A 23210-nucleotide genomic window follows, 5' to 3' on the forward strand; every position below is an offset into this window, starting at 1 on the left:
TTCCTCGAGATAATATGGCCACCTTGAATTTTGTTCGTTTCCCGAATTTGACACACTCCCTCTGAGTTCTTGCATTTGCAAATACAGTTTTCTCTAGCAGGAATTCCCTTACCCAACTTCTTTGTGTGGCAAACTCCTACTTACTCTTTAAGATCCAACTCAAATACCATCACTCTCTTATCTACACACAAGAGGAGGCAGCAGGGTACTATGAATAGAACAAAGAAACATCAGGTCAGGTCCTCAATCTGTTACTTGCTAGTTAACGTGACTGTGTGGGGGTACTTCTGTGATTCCTCTCTGGCAAAATAGGAATGGGAATACAGTAGGCCTCTGCTGTCCACTGGTTGCACACAGAGAATTCAACACACAGGGGATGGAAAATATTCGGGGGAAAAAACCCCACAATTGAAAATAACAATACAACAATTAAAAAATAGTATGAATAAAAAGTACAGTGTAACAACTATTTACATAGCATTTACATTGTATTAGGTATTGTAAGCAATCTAGAGATGACTTAAAAGTATACAGGAGGATGTGTGTAGGTTATATGCAAATATGACACCATTTTATAAAACAGACTTAAGCATGGGTGGATTTGGGTATTTACGGGGGTCCTAGAACCAATTACCTAGGGATACCGAGGGCCCACTTTACCTGCCTTGACATCCCTTTCCCCGGGAAAGTGAAAGGATCAGAGCGAGAAAATGCTCTCTAAAATGCAAATCATTTTCCAAATGCAATTTTGTTGTTGATCTTACCGCTGCTTTGAATTAAAAAAAAAAAAAAAAAAAAAGAAAAAAAAAATGATTTGCTCAGCTCGATTACTGTGCACGGTGCAAAAAATCAACTTTGGTGGCATTCAGCAAATCATACACCCAAGTCCCGCCTTTATTTTCCTTTTTGCAGCCCGGTTTCTCTCTTCTGCTCATTCATACCCGCCCACCCCGCTTTTGTAGCTTGCTTGTTCATATCTGAACTTGGGTATCCAAAGGCACTGCTTGACTTTGCAGGTACATTTCACAGTTAAAGAGGGTCCGTCATTTAGTAGTCGGGGATGGGAAGAACTGTCACAAAGCAAAAGTCTACATTCTAAATCGTGAAGTTCTGGGAGCTGAGAATCATACTGGCAGGGCCAAGAACGAATCCGTCGCTGAGCGAGGAGGCGGGGCTCCTGTCGGGGCCTCTTGCAGCCCGCGCTGGGTTCCTGAATTCCCGCGCTGTAAGCCGGAACCCCAGGCCAGCGGGCGCCGCGGCGGGACCGGAGCTGGGTGCAGGACGCACGACCCAGCCAGAACTACAACTCCCGACGTGCGCGGCGGCCAACGCCGGTTCTACCCCTGCTTGTTGCTTTCTTTTTTTTTTTTCCCTCTTCTTGCGACGGAGACTGCTGTCCAGGAAGTGCGCAGTAGTGATTCTAGAAAGGCTGGAAGCTCTCCTGGCGACGCGGGGCCCGCGAACGGCTCACGGAATGCCTCCTACTCCTAGTGAGCGCAGGCGTTGCGGAACCCACCGTCCCACAGGACGTGTTTCCGGGAGACATTAATTGTGGCCGGACTCAGTGGCGCGGCAGTTTAACTCTCCGGCGGCTGCCGATTGATGGGACGAGATGGTCCTGGCGGGGCTCATCAGAAAACTCGGTAACTGTCAGGTTGCCCCTCGCCTAAGGCACCCTCCCCTGCCCTGGCCACTTGCTGAGAATGGTCGTGTCACGTTTCCGCGGCCGGCCACTCCGCGACCGCTGCCTCTTTCGCCCCCGCTTTGCCCGGGTAGCCCTCGGGGACCCATCTCGGACTTTGTGTAAACTCCGCGGTTGGCGTCCCGAAGGCACCAGCGGCCTGCTTCTGAAAAAACTGGTTTATTCCATCTTCACGCCGCTCCTGCTCATAGCATAAGTAACGTAGTTTTAGAATGAAATCTGGGTGGGCGTCTCTTTGCAGTGGGGAACTAAAATAGTTTTGTGCCGTTCGTTGACAGGTCATCAGCTGGCCGAGATCAGGGAGCGCGCTCTCAAGAGTATTCTCTGCAAGATTGAGCACAACTTAATCTGCTACGCTGATCTCATTCAGGAGAGGCAACTTTTTCTTCATTTGCTGGAATGGTTCAATTTCCCGTCCGTTCCAGTGAAGGAAGAGGTTCTGAACTTGTTAAGCAGATTGGTTAAGGTAGGATCATTTTGAAATAAAATAATCAGACGAGTGACTGTTTCTTAGTCTTTTAATTGTAGCGTTTATTGAAAGTTAAATAATTGGGGTTAAAGGGTTTTTTTTTTTTAAACAACCAGAGATGTTTAATTCATCTGGGTATATATTGCTCATCTTTTATTTGTGATACTGAATCCCACAGAGTCTCTGCCGTGTTCAGAAGTAACACAGAACTTCTTTTGAGATTTGGTGTATTCTGATTTTTGGAGTTATCTTTGGAGGTTAATATTTGTATTCTGTTTTTATTTTCTGATATTTACATCTTAAAAATTAGATGTGTCAATATGAAAGGGAGCACGTTTAAAAATAATGTTACATAACCGTGATTCATAAATACTAATGTTAAGTTGCTTCCCCGTATGCTTTTAGATTGGTATTCTTATGCCTACCTCAAGAGTAGTTAGCTGTCAGGGTCAGATATCAAAGTGTAAGTTTAACCTTTCAAAACGAAATCACTGTACAACGGTAGAGGAATCTTACTACTTTGACATCATGGTAACCGGCTGGGGCTGGGACCAGAAGGTGAGCGTCAGTGGAAAAAAGTAACCCATTACAAAAATAAGAGTAGGGATTGATAATGTGCATTTCTAGTGTTCAGTGTGTTGGCTCATCTTTCATAAACGTTATCAAGTGTTGGTTGTATGTCTCTATGAGTATGTACTCCTCATGGAAGTGCCTTACTTCGGGGCAGAGCCATGAAGGATTTGTTTTTCAGAAAAGGAACATCCGATATACCAAAAATAATTTTATGTTTTGATTGCTGTAAGTTAAGGTTTAGAGATTTTGATAGAGTTATTCTCAAGATCATCCTCTTCTTATTTTAGTATCCCCCAGCAGTCCAGCATTTGGTTGACCTTGGTGCAGTAGAGTTCTTAGCTAAGCTTCGGTCGAATGTGGAGCCGAATCTGCAGGCTGAAATTGATGGCATTCTGGATGGACTTTTCATTCTTCCTTCGGAAGTTCCTGCACTGTCTTCTGCCTCATACCAGACCAATCAAACTGGTAACTCGTTGGAATCAACTTGAGGGATATCTGTTAAAATATAAATACATTCATTCTAATGGTAAATTTTAAGGAAAGCAACGTTAGATTTTTTTAAAAAGGATTTCTCCCACCTCCCTCAAACTTATTTTTCTTGTATTAACTTACATGATTTTGACCTTTTTCCCCTCTATTGTTAGTCAAAGGATGGTACATTTGCATTAATTGCTTTTTTGGTCAGGCCTAAAGGATGCCAGTGACTTTGCTTTTATGAGACCAGTTTGACAGATTATTTCTTTGACAATAACAACGTATTTTTATTGAGCACAGGAGTGCTCATTGTTCTTAGTGCTTTATATTTGTATTTTTGACCTTGTTCTTCATATAGGAGTGTAATGATACTTGTCCTAGCTCATGATTTTGTTGTGGGGACTAATCAAAACGACATAATGCAAGTATTTTTCTATGCTGCAGTCCATTATGATATACTAGTTAAAATCCGAGTCAAAGAGTCATGGATTTAAGTCCCAGTTCTGCTGCTGGTTGTGTGACCTTGGCTAAGGTAATTAACCCCTCCGGCTTCAGTTTTCTCATTCAAAAATTGGGATAATAAGAAAGAACACCGGGCCGGGTGTGGTGGCTCATGCCTCTAATCCCAGCACTTTGGGAGGCTGAGGCAGGTGGATCACCTGAGGTCAGGAGTTCAAGACCAGCCTGACCATCATGGTGAAACCCTGTCTCTACTAAAAATACAATACAAAAATTAGCCGGACATGGTGGCAGGCGCTTGTAATCCCGGCTACTGGGGAGGCTGAGGCAGGAAAATCACTTGAACCTGGCAGGCGGAGGTTGCAGTGAGCCGAAATCACTCCATTGCACTCCAGCCTGGGTGACAGAGCAAGACACTATCTCAGAAAGAAACAAAACAAAACACCTTTCTCATAGAATTGTCATGAGATTAAATGAGACAGTGTCTGTAAAGTGCTTAGCCCAGGGCCCAGCATGTATTAAATGTAGCGATGTTGGCCGCTGTGCTGCTGCTGTTGTGCTGTTGTTAATGACTAGTACAGTGCCTTGCACATGGAATGCATTGGAGTTGATCTGAAGAAAAACATCTTCTTGCAATTTATGTAATGAGTAGTAAAATTAAAAAAAAAAAAAAAAAGTTTTGATGCTTAACCTGTTAGACCATATTTTCTTCTCTGCCATTACCAGTTCTGTTACACCTTCAGCTTTGGGTACTGCTGTTCACAACAACAATAGCAGCTGTCATTTATTGAGTTTCGTTGTGGGGCATTGAATAAATTGATTTAAATACGTCATCTTGTTAAATCTTAAAACAGCCCTTTGAGATGTTATTTGTCTTACTCTATAGCTGAGAATAAAAATATAAAGTAACTTGCCCCACAGTACCCAGCTCTCTAACCTGTAGCAGATGCAGGATTCTAACACTGCTTTATCTGGCTCCCAAACCTGTGATTTTTAACAACATATTTCACAGTCTCTAAGACATCACAAATAGAGTCTTACATTATGAATTTTTCATCTAATTCCTTGCGGGTGAGAGTAGAGGAATAGTTTAGGGCTAATTGTTAGTTTTCTTTATTAGTATTAGGAACTACTGCCATGAAAACTTAAAATTACAAACTATAGTTTTAGCCTTTTCCTCATTCTCATTGCAGCTGAACTGCTGAACATATAATCGCGTGTTACAGGGAATTGTAAAGGTATTGAAAGATAATGTTTGACTCCTTTGTTTCTGACAACTTTCTTTTTAAGGTATGAATGAAAATTGAAGTGATCAGAAACTATATAATTGGAGTCAAGGGAGAGGGAGATGGATTAGGAAGTATAGAGGGATAGTCCTTGAATACTTTGTAGCAGATTCTTCCTGTACATTCTAACAAGTAACTGTGTTTGGCTCACAGTAAAAGTGAGAGGGAGAGAGCTCCTTCACTGGAAGTGGGCTCAATGTGCACATTTTTTCCTCTTTAGGCAGATAGATCATTCAGAAAAAAAACTGGACTGCTTTTTTTTTTTTTAATTTTTAAAATGATTCCAATACTTAAGAGAAAACATTACCATTTAAAGAAAATAAGTTTCACTTTTAGCAAATAAGGAATCAAGAATACAGTAATGTTTATTTTCTTTTCAGAATTGTCAAAAAACCCTGAAATCTTAACAGGATATTTTCCCCAAGACAAAAGTAATTTCCAGCAGATGGAAGTGCCGCCACAAACAGTGGGTGTGTATATGTCGGGAAGTAAATCCTGTTGTCTTGGGAAGTTGAAAATTAATGTGCTTTCTTCATTGTTGTGAGGATGTATTTTTACCAAACTTGAATGTTTCAGCACCAAACTACCATTAAGTGTTTTAGTTGTTTTAAGTTAGTTTAGGATATCGAGTCGAAATGGTAAAATTTTGTGTTATTCTAACCATGTTTGAGCAACTATGTAGACGGATGGTAGTAATAGCAGTAGTGTGTCGTGCTTACTGAACATGAGTTTTTTGAGGCATTGTGCCCTGCATTATACACGTGTCATCTCGTTTGTTCTCCAGCTTACCAATGGTACTATCTATCCAGTTACGCCAGCCAGAGACTGAAGGTCATTTTAGTTTCTTTTTTTCCCATTTCCTCAACACCCCGTTAATTAAAAAGTTCTGATTTAGAGCCCTCTTTCTGGAAGCTGGAATCTCATCTCCATCTTTTTGTATCTGGCTGTGTTCAGCCTCAGCTCACATGCCAGCCGCCTCATTAGAGAGACTTCCTGATGATTCTAGCCAGTGATCACTTCCTGTGTGTAGTTTTCTTCCTAACACAGTATTTTTTATTATTTTTGTTTTAAGTTTGATAATAGCCGTGAACATTGCTTAATTTTCAGAGTCTGGAACAATGCCAAAAAATGTATTAGGCACTCAGTATATATTCTTGGAAGGAATGAATGACTCCTCCTGGAGTCTCTCTGAGATTGGTATTATTCGTGACCACATTTTACTGATAAAGACCCTGAGACTAGAAAGGTTGAAAACTGTTCTTGGTGAGGCCATTAGGAAATAATTAAGTAATCACGTACTTACCATTTTCTTGCCTGCGTAGTTAAGATGAAAAGGCTGTGTTCAAGAGTATATCTGCTGATGTCACGTATTCAAATGAACTCCATTTGGAAGCCTCTGTTATTAAAAAGCTTTCACGGAAACTCACAGGTGGAATAACAAGAAAGAATGGAAAACTTGTTAAGCCATTAGGATACTTTACCTTTTCATTCTGGAGAAGTTTTCCTTGGTGAGGCAGTTAGGAAATAGTTAAGTAATCACGTACTTACCATTTCCTTGCCTGCGTAGTTAAGATGAAAAGGCTGTGTTCAAGAGTATATCTGCTGATGTCACGTATTCAAATGAACACCATTTGGAAGCCTTTGTTATTAAAAAGCTTTCATGGAAACTCACAGGTTTCCATGTGCATAACAAAGAATGGAATAACAAGAATAACAAGAAAGAATGGAAAACTTGTTAAGCCATTAGAATACTTTACCTTTCATTCTGGAAAAGTTTTGTTAGGCTTGCAGCAAGCTTTGTTTTTGAGGCCAGATGGCTGAGAGTCTTAATTCCATCGAGATGAGAGACAGCTGAAGGGAGGGGAATCTCTAGGGTTGGTAAAGGATGGGTGTCTGAACGAAGCCCATGAAAACATGAAGAGGGATTGAGATTGTTACACTTTTATGTGACTTGCAGTTTGTCTTGATTGACGGTCTGACTTATTTTGGTCACATTTTTACTGTGTGGTATAAGCCTGTCCTTCCCTCCACCCACCTCTCCTTATTTCCTTAGAAAGTAAACCCTGCTTTTATGTTAGCACTTTTGAAAGAAGTAACTATGCTATGTTTGGGAATTTAATAATACTGCTATCCACATTTAGCAATTCCATGCTCTTTTCAAAGCATTTGGCAGAAAGACTGCCATTTGGAAGGACTTATCTAGATGCTGTTTCTCAGTGTTGCCACCTTAACTTGTACTATATAAGATCTGTTAAAAATAACTTGCATGGGGATAGTTTAAAACTGTGTTGCTTTCTCAGATTTCTTTTAATCTTGTTTGAACACTGATATTTGTTTTTCGACCTTACGGTCTTCAAGTCATCTTCACAGAGGTTTAAAACACCTGACACCATATAGGATATTTGAACATGGCTAGATGTAGTGTATCATTATGTTTTATCATTTTTAATTTCTAAAAGTTAAGGTTTTCCCTAAATGTCAGTTCCTTTTATGTTGAATTTAAGTTTGATGTTCTGGTCAGCCACAGGGTAAAATAGAAAATTTAATGGAAACTTTATATGTCAGTCTGTATTGGATTGTGTTTAATGCTCTTCTTCTAGTACTTATTTTAATATAATATGAGTTCTGTTTAAATTATGAAATGAGAACTCTCTTATTCACTGTGACAGAACAAATTTCCTGCTGACCTTGTTTGGTATATTTTAGGTTACCGAGATGTAGCCTTTATTTTGGGACTTGTTTTAAAGGGAAAACTTACTTTTAACATTGTGAATCTGTCATCTCTTTATTCCTTGATACCTTAAGCTTTGCTATTCCATTGACAGTAAATCAGACTGTGAAGTGCTTGAAGTTTTCTACATTTCCTTGGCTACCCCTGACCACCACAGACAGACATGTCCTCTCCTCTAATGAAAGGTACGAAGCTTGATGTATTTTTCAGGTGTTTTTGTTCACTTATAGTCATTAAGTTTGATAGTTATTACAATATGTTTTACCAGGAAAAGATACTAGTGGCAGTGAAAAGTAGTAATGGTCATTTTTGAAAGATTTTTGTTTTTCAAAAAGCTAGCCAGAAAAAAATTCCTATTTGCTTTTAATCAATCTACACATCAAGTTTCTTTTATTTTATTTTTGAGACAGTCTCACTCTGTCACCCTGGCTGGAGTGCAATGGCACGATCTGGCTCAGTGCAACCTCCGCCTCCTGGGTTCAAGTGATTCTCATGCCGCAGCCTCCTGAATAGCTGGAATTACTGGCATGTGCCACCACGCTCAGCTAATTTTTGTATTTTTAGTAGAGACAGGGTTTCCCCATGTTGGCCAAGCTGGTCTTGAAGCCTTAATCTCAAGTGATCCGCCCCCCTTGGCCTCTCAAAGTGCTGAGATTACAGGTGTGAGCCACTGCATCTGGCCCAGGTTTCTTTTTGTGGTTGGAATCTCGTGTAGTCCTTGGTAACAGGAGTTTTCTCTTATTGGCCAGATTCTCTTTTTGGCCATTACTTATGCCCTTGATTAATAAAAATGGAAAATTAAACATAAATGTAGTCTTTTTGGCAGAATATATTTCAAAATGTGGGCTTCATTAGGAGACAAACTATGCCATGTGGATAAGGTTGGGTACCACTGATCCAATCTAATGTGATGACTGTTAATTGATTGCTACCCACAAGAGTAAATAGCTGATACATAGAAATTTGGAGAGTATTTTAATGTCCAGATTCACTTTGCACAATTTCATAAATGTCACAATACACAAGTTGTCTGCTTTTTTGGGGTATAAATCTGGAAAATAAAGACCAGTTTACTAGGACTAGATCCAGATTACAGGTGGATGCCATTAAATGATTTTTAATGATGACAGTTCTAAGAGTATCAGTGAATTCTCTTGGAACAACATATTCAGGAGGCAGAGTGCACATGGGAAAGGGTTAGGAGGTTGTATGATCTCTTAGTTTTGAGTCAGTCCCAAAGGCAGAGATGGTGATAATTTCTGATACATGCCTCTGGATAGTGAATGGTGTATTGTGTAATGGAACTGGGCTGAGAAAAGGGGTGTGATTTTTTGGGGGTGGGGAGTAAACAACTGCCAATCCTAGGTGGGCAGAAGTGGCTGGGTGTCCTCTGTATGGGATAAGAGGGGAGTCCTAATCTGATTCACCTTGAGTAGGGAAGATCAGTAAGGACTTTCATTCTTAGAATTTGCCTCTGTACTTTTGTTCTGTCTCATTTCTTAATTTAATTGGCAGATTTCCTAGAATTCTGTGCTCTTTGACCTCACTGAACTCATTTTGTAGCCTTAGGATAATCTCTGAGGGTACAGTGGTTAGTATGATGTCGTTCCTGCTCTTGAGAGGATCTAGCGGGCAGTGCAGAATCAACAGGCAGTTATAATATCACAAATAATGGACAAATGGAAGCAGCGCTGCCCTAGGCTTGTTTATTGGTTAGGGAAAAGATCTAGGAAGGCTTTTCTGGAGAAGTGAGATCTCAGCTGAGACCCGAAAGATTGTTAATGGAGTCATTGTGTGAGTAGGCTACTTAGAATTTGGAATAGATGAACTCTTCTTAAAAATGATTAACACTATGTTTTGTAGCTCTTTAAGAAGTAGTAACCACACTTTAATCTGGAACACCTGTGAACTATTGAAGGACGTTATCATGCAAGATTTTCCTGCTGAGATTTTCCTTCAAAGGCCAAAAATTGTTCAGGTCAGTGCCCTCCTTAATTGTTTTAGATTTTGAACTAGAGAACTTTTTGCAATAAAGCAAATTTTGCAGAGTAGGAGTTCTTGGGAAGGAACTTTGTACTCACATTTTTAAAAAGTGAAGTATTTGGCTATTTAAAACACGTATTCACTAACTTAGGTGGATAGTTATAGTTCTTCCAATAGTAGTAGTTTCATTTGACACTTGCAGTACAGTTCGGCCACCTTGAGTTACCATTTATGGATCACCTAAAGGGTAGAGTAGACTTTGGACATTGAGATTGTGCAGGAGCCCTTATTAAAAGTAAGAACAACATTGCTTCTTGGGTATCTAGTTTATTTAACACACAGTGCTACATGCTGTAGCATGTATAACGTGAAAATACAGTAGCACTGAATAACAGATGAATTATTTTCTTTTTTCTAGTTTATTGCTTATATAGTAGAGAGAGAGGGATCCAGGGTGGGGAATTGTGGCATCTCCACAGCAGCCAGTAGGGCTTCAGTGTTCTCGCTCCACACTGCCAGCGCTGAAACGGACTCCAGTGGGTGGCAACTGTTAATACATAGGATCAAAGCTGGCAAATGATAGCAGAGGAAAGCTGTTAATTCCCAAAATGTGGTCAAATGATTTAGATGCTTGAGATGAAAAAGGCTTGCTGTGATTTTTAAAGTGTTCTCTGTAATGTAGTGTCCTGAGTGGGGAATAATTCCTGTCTTCTCTCAGAATAGTTACTCAACTAACAGATTTTAGAAATTAGGAAACACTGACTATTCTATTTAAATATTGTCTTATTTTATTTTGACCCATCTACTTGCCTTATTTTGCCCATTTCTGTTTCTTATGTCTTGCAACTATTTGGCAACTTATTTTACTTCTCTTGATTATTCACTTAGGCTTACTTACTTAAGCTCCACATTCTTCTTTGAAGTTGAGCACTTTGTTCCCTTAATCATTTTCATGGCTCTTGTTGATTTCAGAGCCTTTTATCTCTGTTGAAACTGGCCTTTGGAGGAGATGGAAAGCATCGCCTGGCATTACAGTCAGTGTCCTGCCTGCAGCAGCTGTGCATGTATTTAAGAAACAGACTTAACTTTCACCGAGATCCAGGTTTTTTCTCCAATAAACAGGGTATTTATTTTTATCTGTTCATTAGCCACTGGTGTTATTTGTAGATTTTTCTGAGAACTTTCCATTATAGTTACTGTTAGGGTTTATTGTGTACGCATTTTCACAACATAAACTCCCCACTCCTAAATGTATTCAGATGATTATCTTTACAGATTGCGTGAATGACAGAAACTGCCATGATCTCTTGAGCCTTTTTTTTTTTTTTTTTTTGATAACAGATACTTACAAGGTGTTTTTCTTTTTTCTCCCAGACTTGTAGAAATTCTATATAGTGTTGTTAGGACGTCGTGACTAGGATATTGGGTATGACTATTCAAGTAGGACTGTGGCATTTTAGCAAGTTACATATAGTGTTAATAAATTGTTTTGTTTGAAAAATATTGATTTGAATTTTATGAAAAGTATTTATATGCAACTTGCGACGTAGTCAAGTGTTCCAGCAATGCCAGACTTTTCAGAGAAAAAGCGCCACCTAATGGCCAAATAGAGTACCAGTCTGGCTTCAACAAAACGGTACAATTGAGGATTTTTGTGTGCTTAGTGCAATCTGCATTGAAAGTCAAATATTATAGTCATTTGTCATCATGTTTCATAGTTAATCCCTATTTCATTGGGGGTTTCACTGATCTTGTGCTACTTGAATATTTATGCTTTACCTTGGTTTTATTCTAGATTTTAGAGTAATGGCATCGTGTAAATGACACAATGAATGTATGATGGCTACCCCATACTTCAACAGAAAAAGAGTTATAATGTTGATTAAAAATAGTTGATATCTCTGAATAATTGTTAATGTATTTAATAAGTATGTATTTATTACCTATTATATGCCGCTGATAGTCTAGCCTCCAGGGAAGTATAACACTGAACAAACAAATAAGATCCATGCCGTTATGAGCATCTATTTTAAAAGACTGGGGACAGGTGATAAACAAATAGTCAAGTTTGCTTGAGATAAGAAGTACTTGAAGGAAATAAAAAGGGTGATGTGACAGAACGTGGCTGGGTAAACATAGCTTCATTTAGGATAGTCAGGGAAAGCCCCTGAGAGGAGGTGACCTGAAGGGTGACAAGGAACCGTCACTCGAAGAGCTGCAAGAATAGTGTTGCAGGGAAGGCGAGGCCTCAAGGTAGCACTGAGGGTGATGTCCTTGAGCAACTGAAATAAAGCCCATGAGAGTGGAGTGCAGGGAGCTGGGCAGGAGAGGAGAATGAGGTGCCATCAGAGAGGTAGTCAGGGGCCAGAGTACATTGGGGCTTGCAGATCTTTTTAAAGGTTTTGTATTTTCTTTGAAGTGTAGTGAGAAACTCTTGGAGAGTTTCTTTTTCCCCCCTCTCTCTGACTGTAAATGCTTTTATTACCTAATTCTTTTTTTAAATTGGGGTAAAATATATATAATATAAAATATGCCATTATAAACATTTTTAAGTGTACAATATGGTGACATTAATTACATTCGCATTGTGTGCAACCATCACCACTACCTGGTTCTAAACCTCTTCATTATCTTAAACAGAAACTCTAACCGTTAAGCAGTGATTCCTCATTTTTCCTTTCCCCAAAGCTCTTGATAACCTCTAATTTACTTTCTGTCTGATTTTGTCTATTCTAGGTACCTCATCTAAGAGGAATCATACAATATTTATCCTTTTGTGTCTGGTTTATTTATAATGTTTTCAAGCTTCATACACATTGTAGCATGTATCAGAACTTCATTCCTTTTTATGGCTGAATGATATTCCATTGCATGTATATCCCACATTTTATTCATCTATGCATTTGTTGATGGACATGTGGGATGTATCCACGTTTGGCTATTGTGAGTAATGCTTCAGTGAACATTGGCATGCAAGTGTCTGTTCAGTGCCTGGTTTCAATTCTTTTGGGTAATACCTAGGAGTGAAATTGCTGCATCATACGGAAATTTTATCTTTAACTTTTTGAAGAATCGCCAAACTATTTTCCACAGCAGCTGTACCATTTACATTCCTATCAGCAATATATAAAGCTTCCAGTTTTTCCACATCATCACTAACTTGTTCATTTTTTTCTTTTTTAAAAATAATTATAGTCATCCTAGTAGATGTTAAGTGGTATCTCATGGTTTTGATTTGCATTTCTCTAAAGACCTAGTGATTAATGACCAGTGAATCTCTAATGACTTTTCATGTGCTTATTGTTTGTTCATATATCTTCTTTGGAGAAATGTTTAATAAAGTTCTTTGCCCATTTTAAACATTGGGCTGTTTTCTTTATTGCTGGGTTTCAGGTTACTTAGATATTCTGAAAATTAACACCCTTATCAGATACATGGTTTGCCAATATTTTCTCCCACTCTGTGGGTTATCTTGACACTTTCTTGTAATGTTCCTTGGGGTACCAAAGTTTTAAATTTTGATGAAGTCCTGCTTATCTGTGTGTTCTTTGGTTGTTTGTGCTTTCGATGTCATATTTAACAATCCATTGCCAAATTCAAGTTCATGAAGATTTAGACCTACTTTTTCTGCTAAGAGCTTTATGGCTTTAGGTTTTATATTTAGGTTGTTGATCCATTTTGAATTAATTTTTATGTATCGTGTGAGGTAGCCATTCTTGGAGAGTTTTAACAGAGAGTGCATGATCTAGTGTTTTCTCCTTTGGTAGTCTCTAATGTTGTAATTGAATACCATTGACTAGAAGGTCCCATGTAATCAAATCAGTTAGATATAAACCTAAATGTGCTAAGTGAATACTTATAGAAAAGTTTGATCTTTGCTTTTGTTTTTACCCCTGTAAAAGGATTCCTACTATCTTAATTTGTTAATGTTTTTGGAAGAATGATACATAAATACTACATAGTCAGAAGTCTGTTTCTACTAAGGGATAATTTTATTCTTTCTTTTTTTCTCCAGACACAGTTTCCCAAAATTCTTCTTTATCTTATTGTCATGAAGCAAGAGGTACTCATCATTCCCAGAACCCTTCCCCGGGAAGCAGCAGCCCTCGGCCTTCTGTGGTTGGACGCACAGGCCAGCGACCCAGAGGAGATGGCCAGGATTGGGATGCAGTGTCCTCTAGGTACGCAATGTCTCTGGGGAAATTAGAAATGCTGGTTAACTTGTGTGTGTTAATTTCAGAAGGAGATAATTATTTTTCTGTCCTTTTTTTTTTTTTTTGAAACATTAACATAGGTATAGGCCTTGTGTTAAAACCTGGCTTCATACTTTTTTTGACCATGATCCACAGTAAGGACAGATAAATATTACATCCCAGCTCAGCAACTCAGTGCTCAGTACGTGAACATATACTCTGTTTATGTATATATGTGTGTGTATGTGTCCCCCAAAGCAAAAGGTTCACAAAATAGTATTCTGATACTATATTCGACACACTGAACTATATTTTCAGTTCTGATTTCATTAAAAAAAAATGATTCTGACCCACTAAGTTGTTTTTACCAGCCACAAATGGAATATGATCTAGTTTAAAATTATAGCTTTAAATGATAGATACACTTTTGATAGTATTTTAAACATATTTTTGTCTTATGACAAATGCATAAGTGTTTATTGTTAAAAGGAATGGTTGGAGAATTTTATAAAATAAGGATTCTTTCAAGGTGAACAATTTATGATATTTGTGTAAATACAGATTTTTTCTTTTTCTTTTTTTTTTTTTTTTGAGACAAGATCTCACTCTCTTGCCTAGGATGGAGTGCAGTGGCCCGATTATAGCCTTGACTTCTGGGCTCAAGTGATCCTCAGCCTCCCAAGTAGCTGGGACCACAGGTGTGCACTACCACACTTGGCTAAGCCTTTTATTTTTTGTAGAGACGAGGTCTCACTATGTTTCCCAGGCTAGTCTCAAACTCCTGGGCTCAAGTGAGCCATCTTGGCCTCATAAAGTGTTGATATTACAGACATGAGTTACCATGCTTGGCCCCCAGTGCTTGGCACCCAGATTTTCATACACCAACTTTGCTTAAAAGGATTGGTGTGGTATTTGTATTTTACCTTATCCTTGGGCTGCAAACGTGTTAAAAACATATTAGCCTCTTCTTTAGTGTCATTCTAAAAAATGTTCAGTAAGTTGAGCATTAGTCTGTTGGCTTGATTATTTTCTTGCAATACTGCTACTACTGTTAACAAGCTAATACCATTTCATACCTGCTGTGTGCATGGTGTTATGCCCTGTGCTTTGCATACTTTATCTCCTTTAGTTGTCTTAGAATAGGATTGATATTATATAATGGGATTGGTATTATTATTATCATCCTCATTTTACAGAAAAATCTGAGGTTTAGAGAGGTTAAGAGCATGACAGTTGGTAAAGAGCAGAGCTAGGGTTAAATAAAATGATAGGAGAGTCTGTGCTCTTAGTTCTTATATTGTAATTGGTTGATCAGTCACGTTTTTCTCTTTCTCCTTATAAAGCCTTTCTGCCTCATTCTCTTGTGTGCTTCATGGTTGTAAGTTTTCACTCATGAGTGAACAGCTTCCTCACGTGGCCTTTCAGAGTTACACAGAAGCCCTAGTTGTTTCCATATTTTGGGGTGCTTGGTTTCTTGAAATTGAAGAAACGACAAAGTTGGTATATAATTCGGGCAGATTTAAATGTTCCATAGCATTAATATATCTCTTGTGATTCAGCTTCAATTGTGGATAACATCAAAAGACAAAATTTTGAGGCTCTTTGTAAATGTGAGGCTCTAGCCTTTCTACACTTCTTAAATCCTTACTCCAGCACTTTGCATCCAAGGTAAGAACTTTTTAATGAAGAAAGCCAAGGACGATGGGATGTTCCTTTTTTTGGGGTGCATTTTTGAAGTCACTACATGATGTCGAATGTGCTAAATGAAGTAATACATTTCCCACGATGTTTTTCTGGAAACATCCTTCATTTCCTAACATTGGCTTACTTGGAACAGTGGTGAAACTCAGAAAATCTAGGAAACTGTATGAACTGTTGGTTTGGTCTTTACAAGTTGAATACAGAAGAGCTTTCCTATAAATCTGCTTGTTTTCTTTTAGAAATGAATGGGTTATCAGTGCTAATATTGATGGCTACTATAGGAATGTTGACATACTTTGAGATATCAGCCTGAAAAGCAAAATATAGATGCATTTTTGGCTTCATTTACAATTTTGAGTCTTTTTTTTTTTTTTTTTTTTTTTTGAGATGGAGTCTTGCTCTGTCGCCTAGGCTGCAGTGCAGTGGCGCAATCTCAGCTCACTGCAACCTCTACCTCCTGGGCTCAGAAGATTCTCCTGCCTCAGCCTCCCCAGTAGCTGGGGTTATAGGCGCGTGCCACCATGCACAGCTAGGTTTTTTTTGTATTTTTAGTAGAGATGGGGTTTCACCATGTTGGCCAGGCTGGTCTTGAACTCCTGACCTCAGGTGATTTGCCCGCCTCAGCCTCCCGAAGTTCTGGGATTACAGGCATAAGCCACCACTCCCGGCCTTGAGTCGTCTTTATGGAATTTCATTTCGTAAATTTGTCAAAGTTTCTCCAAATCTGACCAGAGTTGAATGAAGCAATAGAGTTGTGACTTGTATGAGGCTTCTGATATGCCAGGCAGCAGATATGCAGTAAATCTGTTTGGGGATTGTTTCTGTATGCAAGGTTTATCATTTGTTTATTTTGCAGTGGAAGTAGTAGTCATGCTCATGTAAACTCTAGGATATCCGTTCATTCACCTTTGGATATGGGACACATAGATCTGCCAGAGCTGGAAACTGAAGACACATTGGAACTACAATTCCAGCAGCTCAGTCTTCCCCAGTTTTGTGTCTCCGTTCTGGAATCAGCTGTTCCTCTCTTAAGAACAGGTTAGTTGTTTTTGAAATCATAATCCTGATGCAATTTGTGTTTTTTTGTGTTTCGTTAGGATTTTCCTTTTTTTCTCTTCTGTGTTAGGGCTTTTGCAATCTATGTTTACTTATCTTTTGAGATATAAATTTTTAAAAATGTAATAAAGTCTTTATTATTTTTAAATTAAATGTGGATGCCATGGAGGGCTATTCAGCTAGCCCTTCCATTTTACGAGTTTTTATTGGCTTTCACGCTTATTTTTTTTAGAATTTTTATTTTTTTGCATTTATTCTTGCTGTCATCTTATTTTTTTCTTTTTTTTGGGTTATATGGCTATTTTAAATTTGAACAATGACAACATAGAGCAACTGGAATAAGTTATAAAAGGTGAACTGGCTTGAATAGACCAGAATAAAAAAATCTTTGGCTTTTGCTCTTTGGAAACTTTTTGAATAGCTGTCAGTTGTTCACTCTTCCCATTCATTTCTTACTACTTAAGCCACTTAACATGTTAAAAACAAAACTCCAAAACTGGATTCTTCCCTTTGTGGTAATTATTCTTAAAAAAACCCACAAATATTTTCAGATTACATTTTTGTTCAGATGTGCTAGGAAAATTTGAAGAGGTTTACTGAAATATACACTGGTATTTAATTGTAACTGTGCTGAACAACGGTGACAGCAATAACAATATGGCGGATGTCTACTGAGTCTAGAAATGAAACAGCAGTTACCATGTATTGAGTCCCTACTGGGTTCTGCCTTCATACTTTGGTTTTGTGTTCATTATTTCATGCACTCTTCATATCAACCCTTTCTTTCCTTCCAATAGTGGTAGTTACTAATTTTATCTCCATTTTTACAAGTGATGAAGGTGAGTTTTAGAGTGGTTTAGAAACTTGCCTGAAGTCAAACAGCTAAAAGCAGGGACTTGAACCACGATTCTTCTGAATCTTAAGTCCATGCTCTTAGATACTTCAGCATTTTGCAAGGTAAAGAAAGTTTTAGAAAGAAAGCAGTCATGATTTTTATTCTCAAAATCTATACATTTTCAGCATTTGATAAACTCATCAGGATATAAATAAGATAAGAAAGTTTTGCCCTTTTTACTTTATACTGGCAAAGTAAAAATATATATTCCAAGTTAATGGTTCTTTAAGTCCTATGTCTATTTTTTGCCACTTGGAGGTGATGGAGGAGAAAGAAGCAGGAAAGTATATATTTGGAAAACATTTAAAATGTTTTTATACTGAGGAAAACTGTGTACCCATACGTTTTACTCAGTAAGTGCTTCTACTAGCTGGAACTATGTATTAATTCATCTACTAATAATCTGAAATGAAGGAAGAACTGAACTGTGGCATCATAAAGTACATATGTTTATCTGTCTGGTAAGCTGAGAAGAACAGTTTTAGACTTTAATGATTTTGCATTTAACCTTTTCTTAATTTGCTTTAAAAAGTCAGATTGATAATTATAAAGCTATATCTTGGTACATAAAAACTTCGAAATGTTCTCCTGCCCTTTTGTGGTAAATTATGGCATGATTTGTAACTGTTCAATATCATAAGAGATTTCTAGGAGAATTTGCTCCAGCTGTTCTAGTAAAAAAATTAATCTAGATCCTTCCAATCTGGTAGTTTGTTTTACTTTGATTCATTAGAACTTAACCTTTGGGATGCGGGGTGGGAAGGTCTAGTGTGAATCTTCGTCTCACATAGGATAATGGAGATGGAGTCTGTTATTCTGTCTCTGTGGAGAAAGGAGTTTGCTCTGGTGGGTGTGACTTTGGGAAGATTTTTTGAGTTTAAGGTGAGTGCAAATAGAGTTTCTTGAAGTTTCTTTAGCAAATGTCAGCATGTTCATTTATTCCTTTAGTTGCTCCAGTCCAAGCTTAGCTTCCCTGGCAACTCCTGTGTGGGAAAATATTGATTTATGAGAAGACTCAAGCCTTCTAGTACTAAGTAGAAATTATTGGAATAAGTTTCCTAAATCTTTCTGGTGCTTTGTCACATATTACGTGTAACATAGTTGGTCCCTAAATTTGGAAAATTATTTTGATCTATCTCACAGTACCTGTTAGATTATTGCTACTTTCAATATCTTTTCCAATTATAAGTGTATTTTATTTGTTATGTAGTAAAGTAGTGTTGTGACTAGAACAGAAGCCTTCAATTTGATTGTAAATTGTGATTTCTCTAAAGTTCTAAGAACATTAGAAAAGAAAATGTTGGAGTATGACTAACTAGAATATGAGCAATATGATATTCAGCTGATTATTTTACAGTTAAGTAACTTTTTCTCCTTTATGTTTTTCTGTTTGTATTCCTAGGTAGCAGACAAATGATAGTAAGAGTTCTGGAATTGCTTGCAGAGGATATGACACTTATTGGTGAAGCAATTTCAACAGATATCTGGGATGACAGCAGCCTTTTTGGTATAGATATGGTGAGAATCAATGTTTTCTTTGGGATATAGGGAATAGTATTTTTTTTAAGATTTTGGTTCTTTTAAGCTGGTTTCATTGTCTCATTAGTGTTCAAAATCTTTTTTCTTTTTGACTCAATATGTCCCATGCTTATTGTATAAATAGCCTGGAACAGGCCTATTTTTCCAAAGGTTCTGGTTACTGCTAATAGGGGAAGGTATATTAAGACCAAAACCAGGCCATTAGAAGTGGTTATAGCTACTGTGATATCATTCTTTCCTTTCAGGAACATTTAGGAAATACATATTTTTAAAGATCGTGAATTTATATTGTTATTTTTCTTATTTTAAATTTGTATTTCTTATTCTTGCGCTTGCTTGTAGAAAGTCTTCGTTCCTAGCAGTATCAGCATAATTACTTATTAGCTTTGACCTTAAACATACGTAAGATAGTTTCGGAACAGCAGTATTAACATTACTATGAACAACTCTACTAAAAAGTTCAAGATTTCCTGGCAGTTCTTTTTGACATAGACTAATCTCACTAAGGATATACAGTCAAAATACTGTGCCTTAAAGCTACCATTACCAATTCAGCATACAATTAGATTTGTTTTCACTATTGGGAATTGTTTTTTCTTCGTAAAAATGTAGCTCAGAGATGCCTCCCTCCCATTCAGTTACCTTGAAGATGTTTTCCTTATTGGTAGTCATTTTTATTTTCTGGCTATTTTTTTCTATTTTTATTTTATTTTTGCAAATGTAAGCAACTAAGTATGTAGATTCTTATCCTCTCCCCTTCCTGCATAAAAGGTGGTATATTATATACACTGTTTGCACCCTGTTTTTGTAACTTAAGAATACGTCTTATATACATAGAATAGTAGGTATGGGGGTTATTCCTTATCTAGACGTGAGATTTTCTCATTCTTTTTTATAGGTAGCAAATGCTTCGTTGTGTATTTGTTAACCCAGTCTCTTGGTGGATGTTGTTAATATAAATTATGTACAATGAATAATGTGCTTATGCTGTTTTATAAATGTACAGGTGTGTCTTTAGGGTAGATTTATTTAAGTGGGCATCCTCTTTTTCTAAAAAACTTTTGTTTAGCTTCAGCGGTACATGTGCAGGTTTGTTATATAGGTAAACTGTGTGTCGTGGGGGTTTGGTGTACAGATTATTTTGTCATCCAGGTCATATGCATAGTACCCGATAGGTAATTTTTCTGATCCTCCTCCCGCTCTCCACCCTCGAGTAATCCCTGGTGTCTGTTGTTCCCCTCTTTGTGTCCATGTGTTCTCATTGTTTAGCTCCCACTTATGAGTGAGAATATGCAGTATTTGGTTTTCTGTTCCTGGATTAGTTTGCATAGGATAATGCACCTCCATCCATGTTGCTGCAAAGGATATGATCTCATGCATTTTTTGGCTGCATAGTATTCATTGGTGTATTTGTACCACATTTTCCTTAATCAGTCTGCCATTGACAGGCATTTAGGTTGATTCCATGTCTTTGCTATTGTGAATAGTGCTGCAGTGAACATACATATGCGTGTGTCTTTATGGTAGAATGACCTCAAGTGATCTGCCCGCATCGGCCTCCCAAAGTGCTGGGATTACAGGTGTGAGCCGCTGTGCCCGGCTGAGCCATGTTGTTTATGTAGCAGAACAGTAGTTCCTCACTTGGCATCATAGATAGGTTTTCGTAAACTGTGACTTTAAGCCAACTGATTTCTAACAAACCCAGTTATTTTTTCTCATCAGCACTTAGTTAAATGGCATGGGACTTGTAACGCTGTTTCGTTAAAGTCAGTTTCCAAGAACCTGTTGAATGTGTTAAGTGACAGCTTACTGTAGTTTATTCATTTTATTTCTGAGTAGTATTACATTGTGTGGACTTGCCACAATTTGTTTATCCATTCACGTGTTGGTGGACATTTGGGTTGTTTCTAGATATTACAAATAACATTCCTGTGGAGATTCCAGTTGTTCCACATCTTCAACATCTATTATGTTCAGTTTTTTTTTTTTTTTTTTGCGGGGGGAGAGGGCATTCTGATAGATGTGCAGTGGTATCTTATTGGGTTTTAATTTGCATTTCCCTAGTGACTGATGATATTGAGCATCTTTTGCAATTTTTAGAGAGCAAGTCTAGGTCTTTTTAAAACACTTATTCTTAAGTATTTTATTCTTTTCAATGCCATTGTGAATGAAAATTTAAAAAATTTTTGGGTTGTTCATTGTTAGTATATAGAAATACAATTGAGTTTTGTGTATTGATTGTCTATTTGGTGGCCTTGTTGAAAGTTTTGATCGTGAATGATTATTGTATTTTGCCAAACCTTTTTTTGGTCTCTATTGAGATGATCATTTAGCTTTTTGAAGAGCAGAAATACTTAATTTTGATGAGGTTCAGTTTCTTAATTTTTCTTTTATGGATCATACTTTTGATATTTTACCTAACAAATCTTTGCCTAACCTGGGATACAAAGAATGTTTCCTATGCTTTCTTTTAGAATTATTACATAATGTTTTAGGTTTTATATCTTTGATTTTGAGTGGATCTTTGTATATAGTACAAGGTAAGGAATGAACTTTTTTTTTTTTTATGGGTATACAATTATTTTCTCAGCACTATTTGTTCAAATGCCTATCCTTTCTTTCCTGAATTCCTTACCAACTAACTCTATATGGGTTTACTTCTGGACTCTATTTGATTGATCAGTTTTCCCTTATGATGCCAACATCCAACTAACTTAATTATTGTAGCTTATAGTGAAGGCCTATAGTGTAGCTATAGTGAAGCTTACTGTTAAGTCTTGAAATAAGGTAATGTAAGTCCTTCAACTTTGTTCTTGTTTTTCAAAGTTGTTTTGGCTATTTTAGGTCCTCTGTATTTTCAACATCAATCAAATATGTCAATTTCTACAAAAAAAAAAAAAAAAAAGCCTGTTGTGGTTTTGAATGGAATTGAGTTGAATTTGTAGATGATTCAGGAAAAATTGACATCTTAATAGTATTGAGTCTTCTGATCCATGAATACCATATATATGCCTTCACTTGTTTAGCTCTTTATTTTTATTTTTTTTTGACATGGAGTCTCATTCTGTCACCCAGACTGGAGTGCAGTGGCATGATCTCGGCTCACTGCAATGTCTGCCTCCTGGGTTCAAGTGACTCTCACTACAGCTTCAGCCTCCCAAGTAGCTGAGATTACAGGCATGTGCCACCATGCCCAGCTAATTTTTTTGTATTTTTAGTAGAGACAGGGTTTCACCATGTTGGCCAGGCTGGTCTTGAACTCCTGACCTCAAGTGATCGACCTGCCTCGGCCTCCCAGAGTGCTGGCACTACAGGCATGAGCCACTGTGCCCAGCCTTATTTAGTTCTTTAATTTGTCTCTGCAATGTTTTGAAGTTGTCAGTGTATAGGTCTTCTGCGTCTGAGTATTTCAGTTTTGGGTCTTGTCCTCTGGCTGGTTTTTCTCTTTATGGATCTTAATATTTGATATGTGTAGTAATTTCTGATTGGATGCTGGACCTTTTCAATATTACCATGCTGAGTGTCTTGATTTTTTATTTTGCCCTTTTAGAAGCACTTTGGGAGGGTTCGGAAGCACTTTGGGAGACCAACATGGGAGCATTACTTGAAGCCAGGAGCTTGAGATGAGCCTGGGCAACAAAGCAAGACCTTATCTCTTAAAAAATTAGTAACATTAGCTGGGCAGGGAGGTGCATACCTATAGTTCCAGCTATTTGGAAAGCCGAGGCAGGAGGATCACTTGAACCCAGAAGTTTGAGGCTGACAGGTGGTTATGTTACTTGTAGAGCAGTTTCATTTTCTCAAGACTTTAAAAAATTTGGTAGAGTGGGTCTAAAATAGTGGTTTTCTACTGGGGGTAATTTTGCTCCCCAGAGGATGTTTAGCAATGTTGGGAGCCACTTTTGATTGTCACACCTGGAATGGTGCTACTGGCTTCTAGTAAATAGAAACCAGAACAGCTCTCCACAGATAAGAATTTTTTGGCTCAAGATGTCAAAAAACCTTGAGGAAGTGTTGAGATTGAGAAACCCTGACCTAGAAGAACCTTTGCTTGGGGTTAAACTCTGCTCCTGAGGTGTGATCCTTTGGGACCTCTATTGAATGTTCAAAGTGATTATTGATGCTGTCTACTCTGCCTGGCTAAAGATT

The 23210-nt window shown here is 37.8% G+C and overlaps 1 protein-coding gene across 3 annotated transcripts in view; it reads left to right on the top strand.

The window, feature by feature from the left end:
• Positions 1-1574: 1574 nt before the first annotated feature.
• The window catches only part of RTTN (rotatin), a 195039-nt gene continuing 173403 nt past the window's right edge, over positions 1575-23210 (top strand). For all 3 annotated transcript variants that reach the window (XM_077974806.1, XM_077974807.1, XM_077974808.1), the window contains exons 1-10: positions 1575-1643; positions 1981-2168; positions 3032-3209; positions 5344-5433; positions 7789-7879; positions 9558-9672; positions 10650-10800; positions 13693-13858; positions 16428-16609; positions 18925-19040. In XM_077974806.1, coding sequence (XP_077830932.1) covers positions 1613-1643; positions 1981-2168; positions 3032-3209; positions 5344-5433; positions 7789-7879; positions 9558-9672; positions 10650-10800; positions 13693-13858; positions 16428-16609; positions 18925-19040 — 1308 coding nt within the window. In that variant the 5' untranslated portion in view covers positions 1575-1612. The remainder of the gene's footprint in view (positions 1644-1980; positions 2169-3031; positions 3210-5343; positions 5434-7788; positions 7880-9557; positions 9673-10649; positions 10801-13692; positions 13859-16427; positions 16610-18924; positions 19041-23210) is intronic.

The sequence above is a fragment of the Macaca mulatta genome, chromosome 18, assembly GCF_049350105.2.
Source record: "Macaca mulatta isolate MMU2019108-1 chromosome 18, T2T-MMU8v2.0, whole genome shotgun sequence".
Taxonomy (NCBI): domain Eukaryota; kingdom Metazoa; phylum Chordata; class Mammalia; order Primates; family Cercopithecidae; genus Macaca; species Macaca mulatta.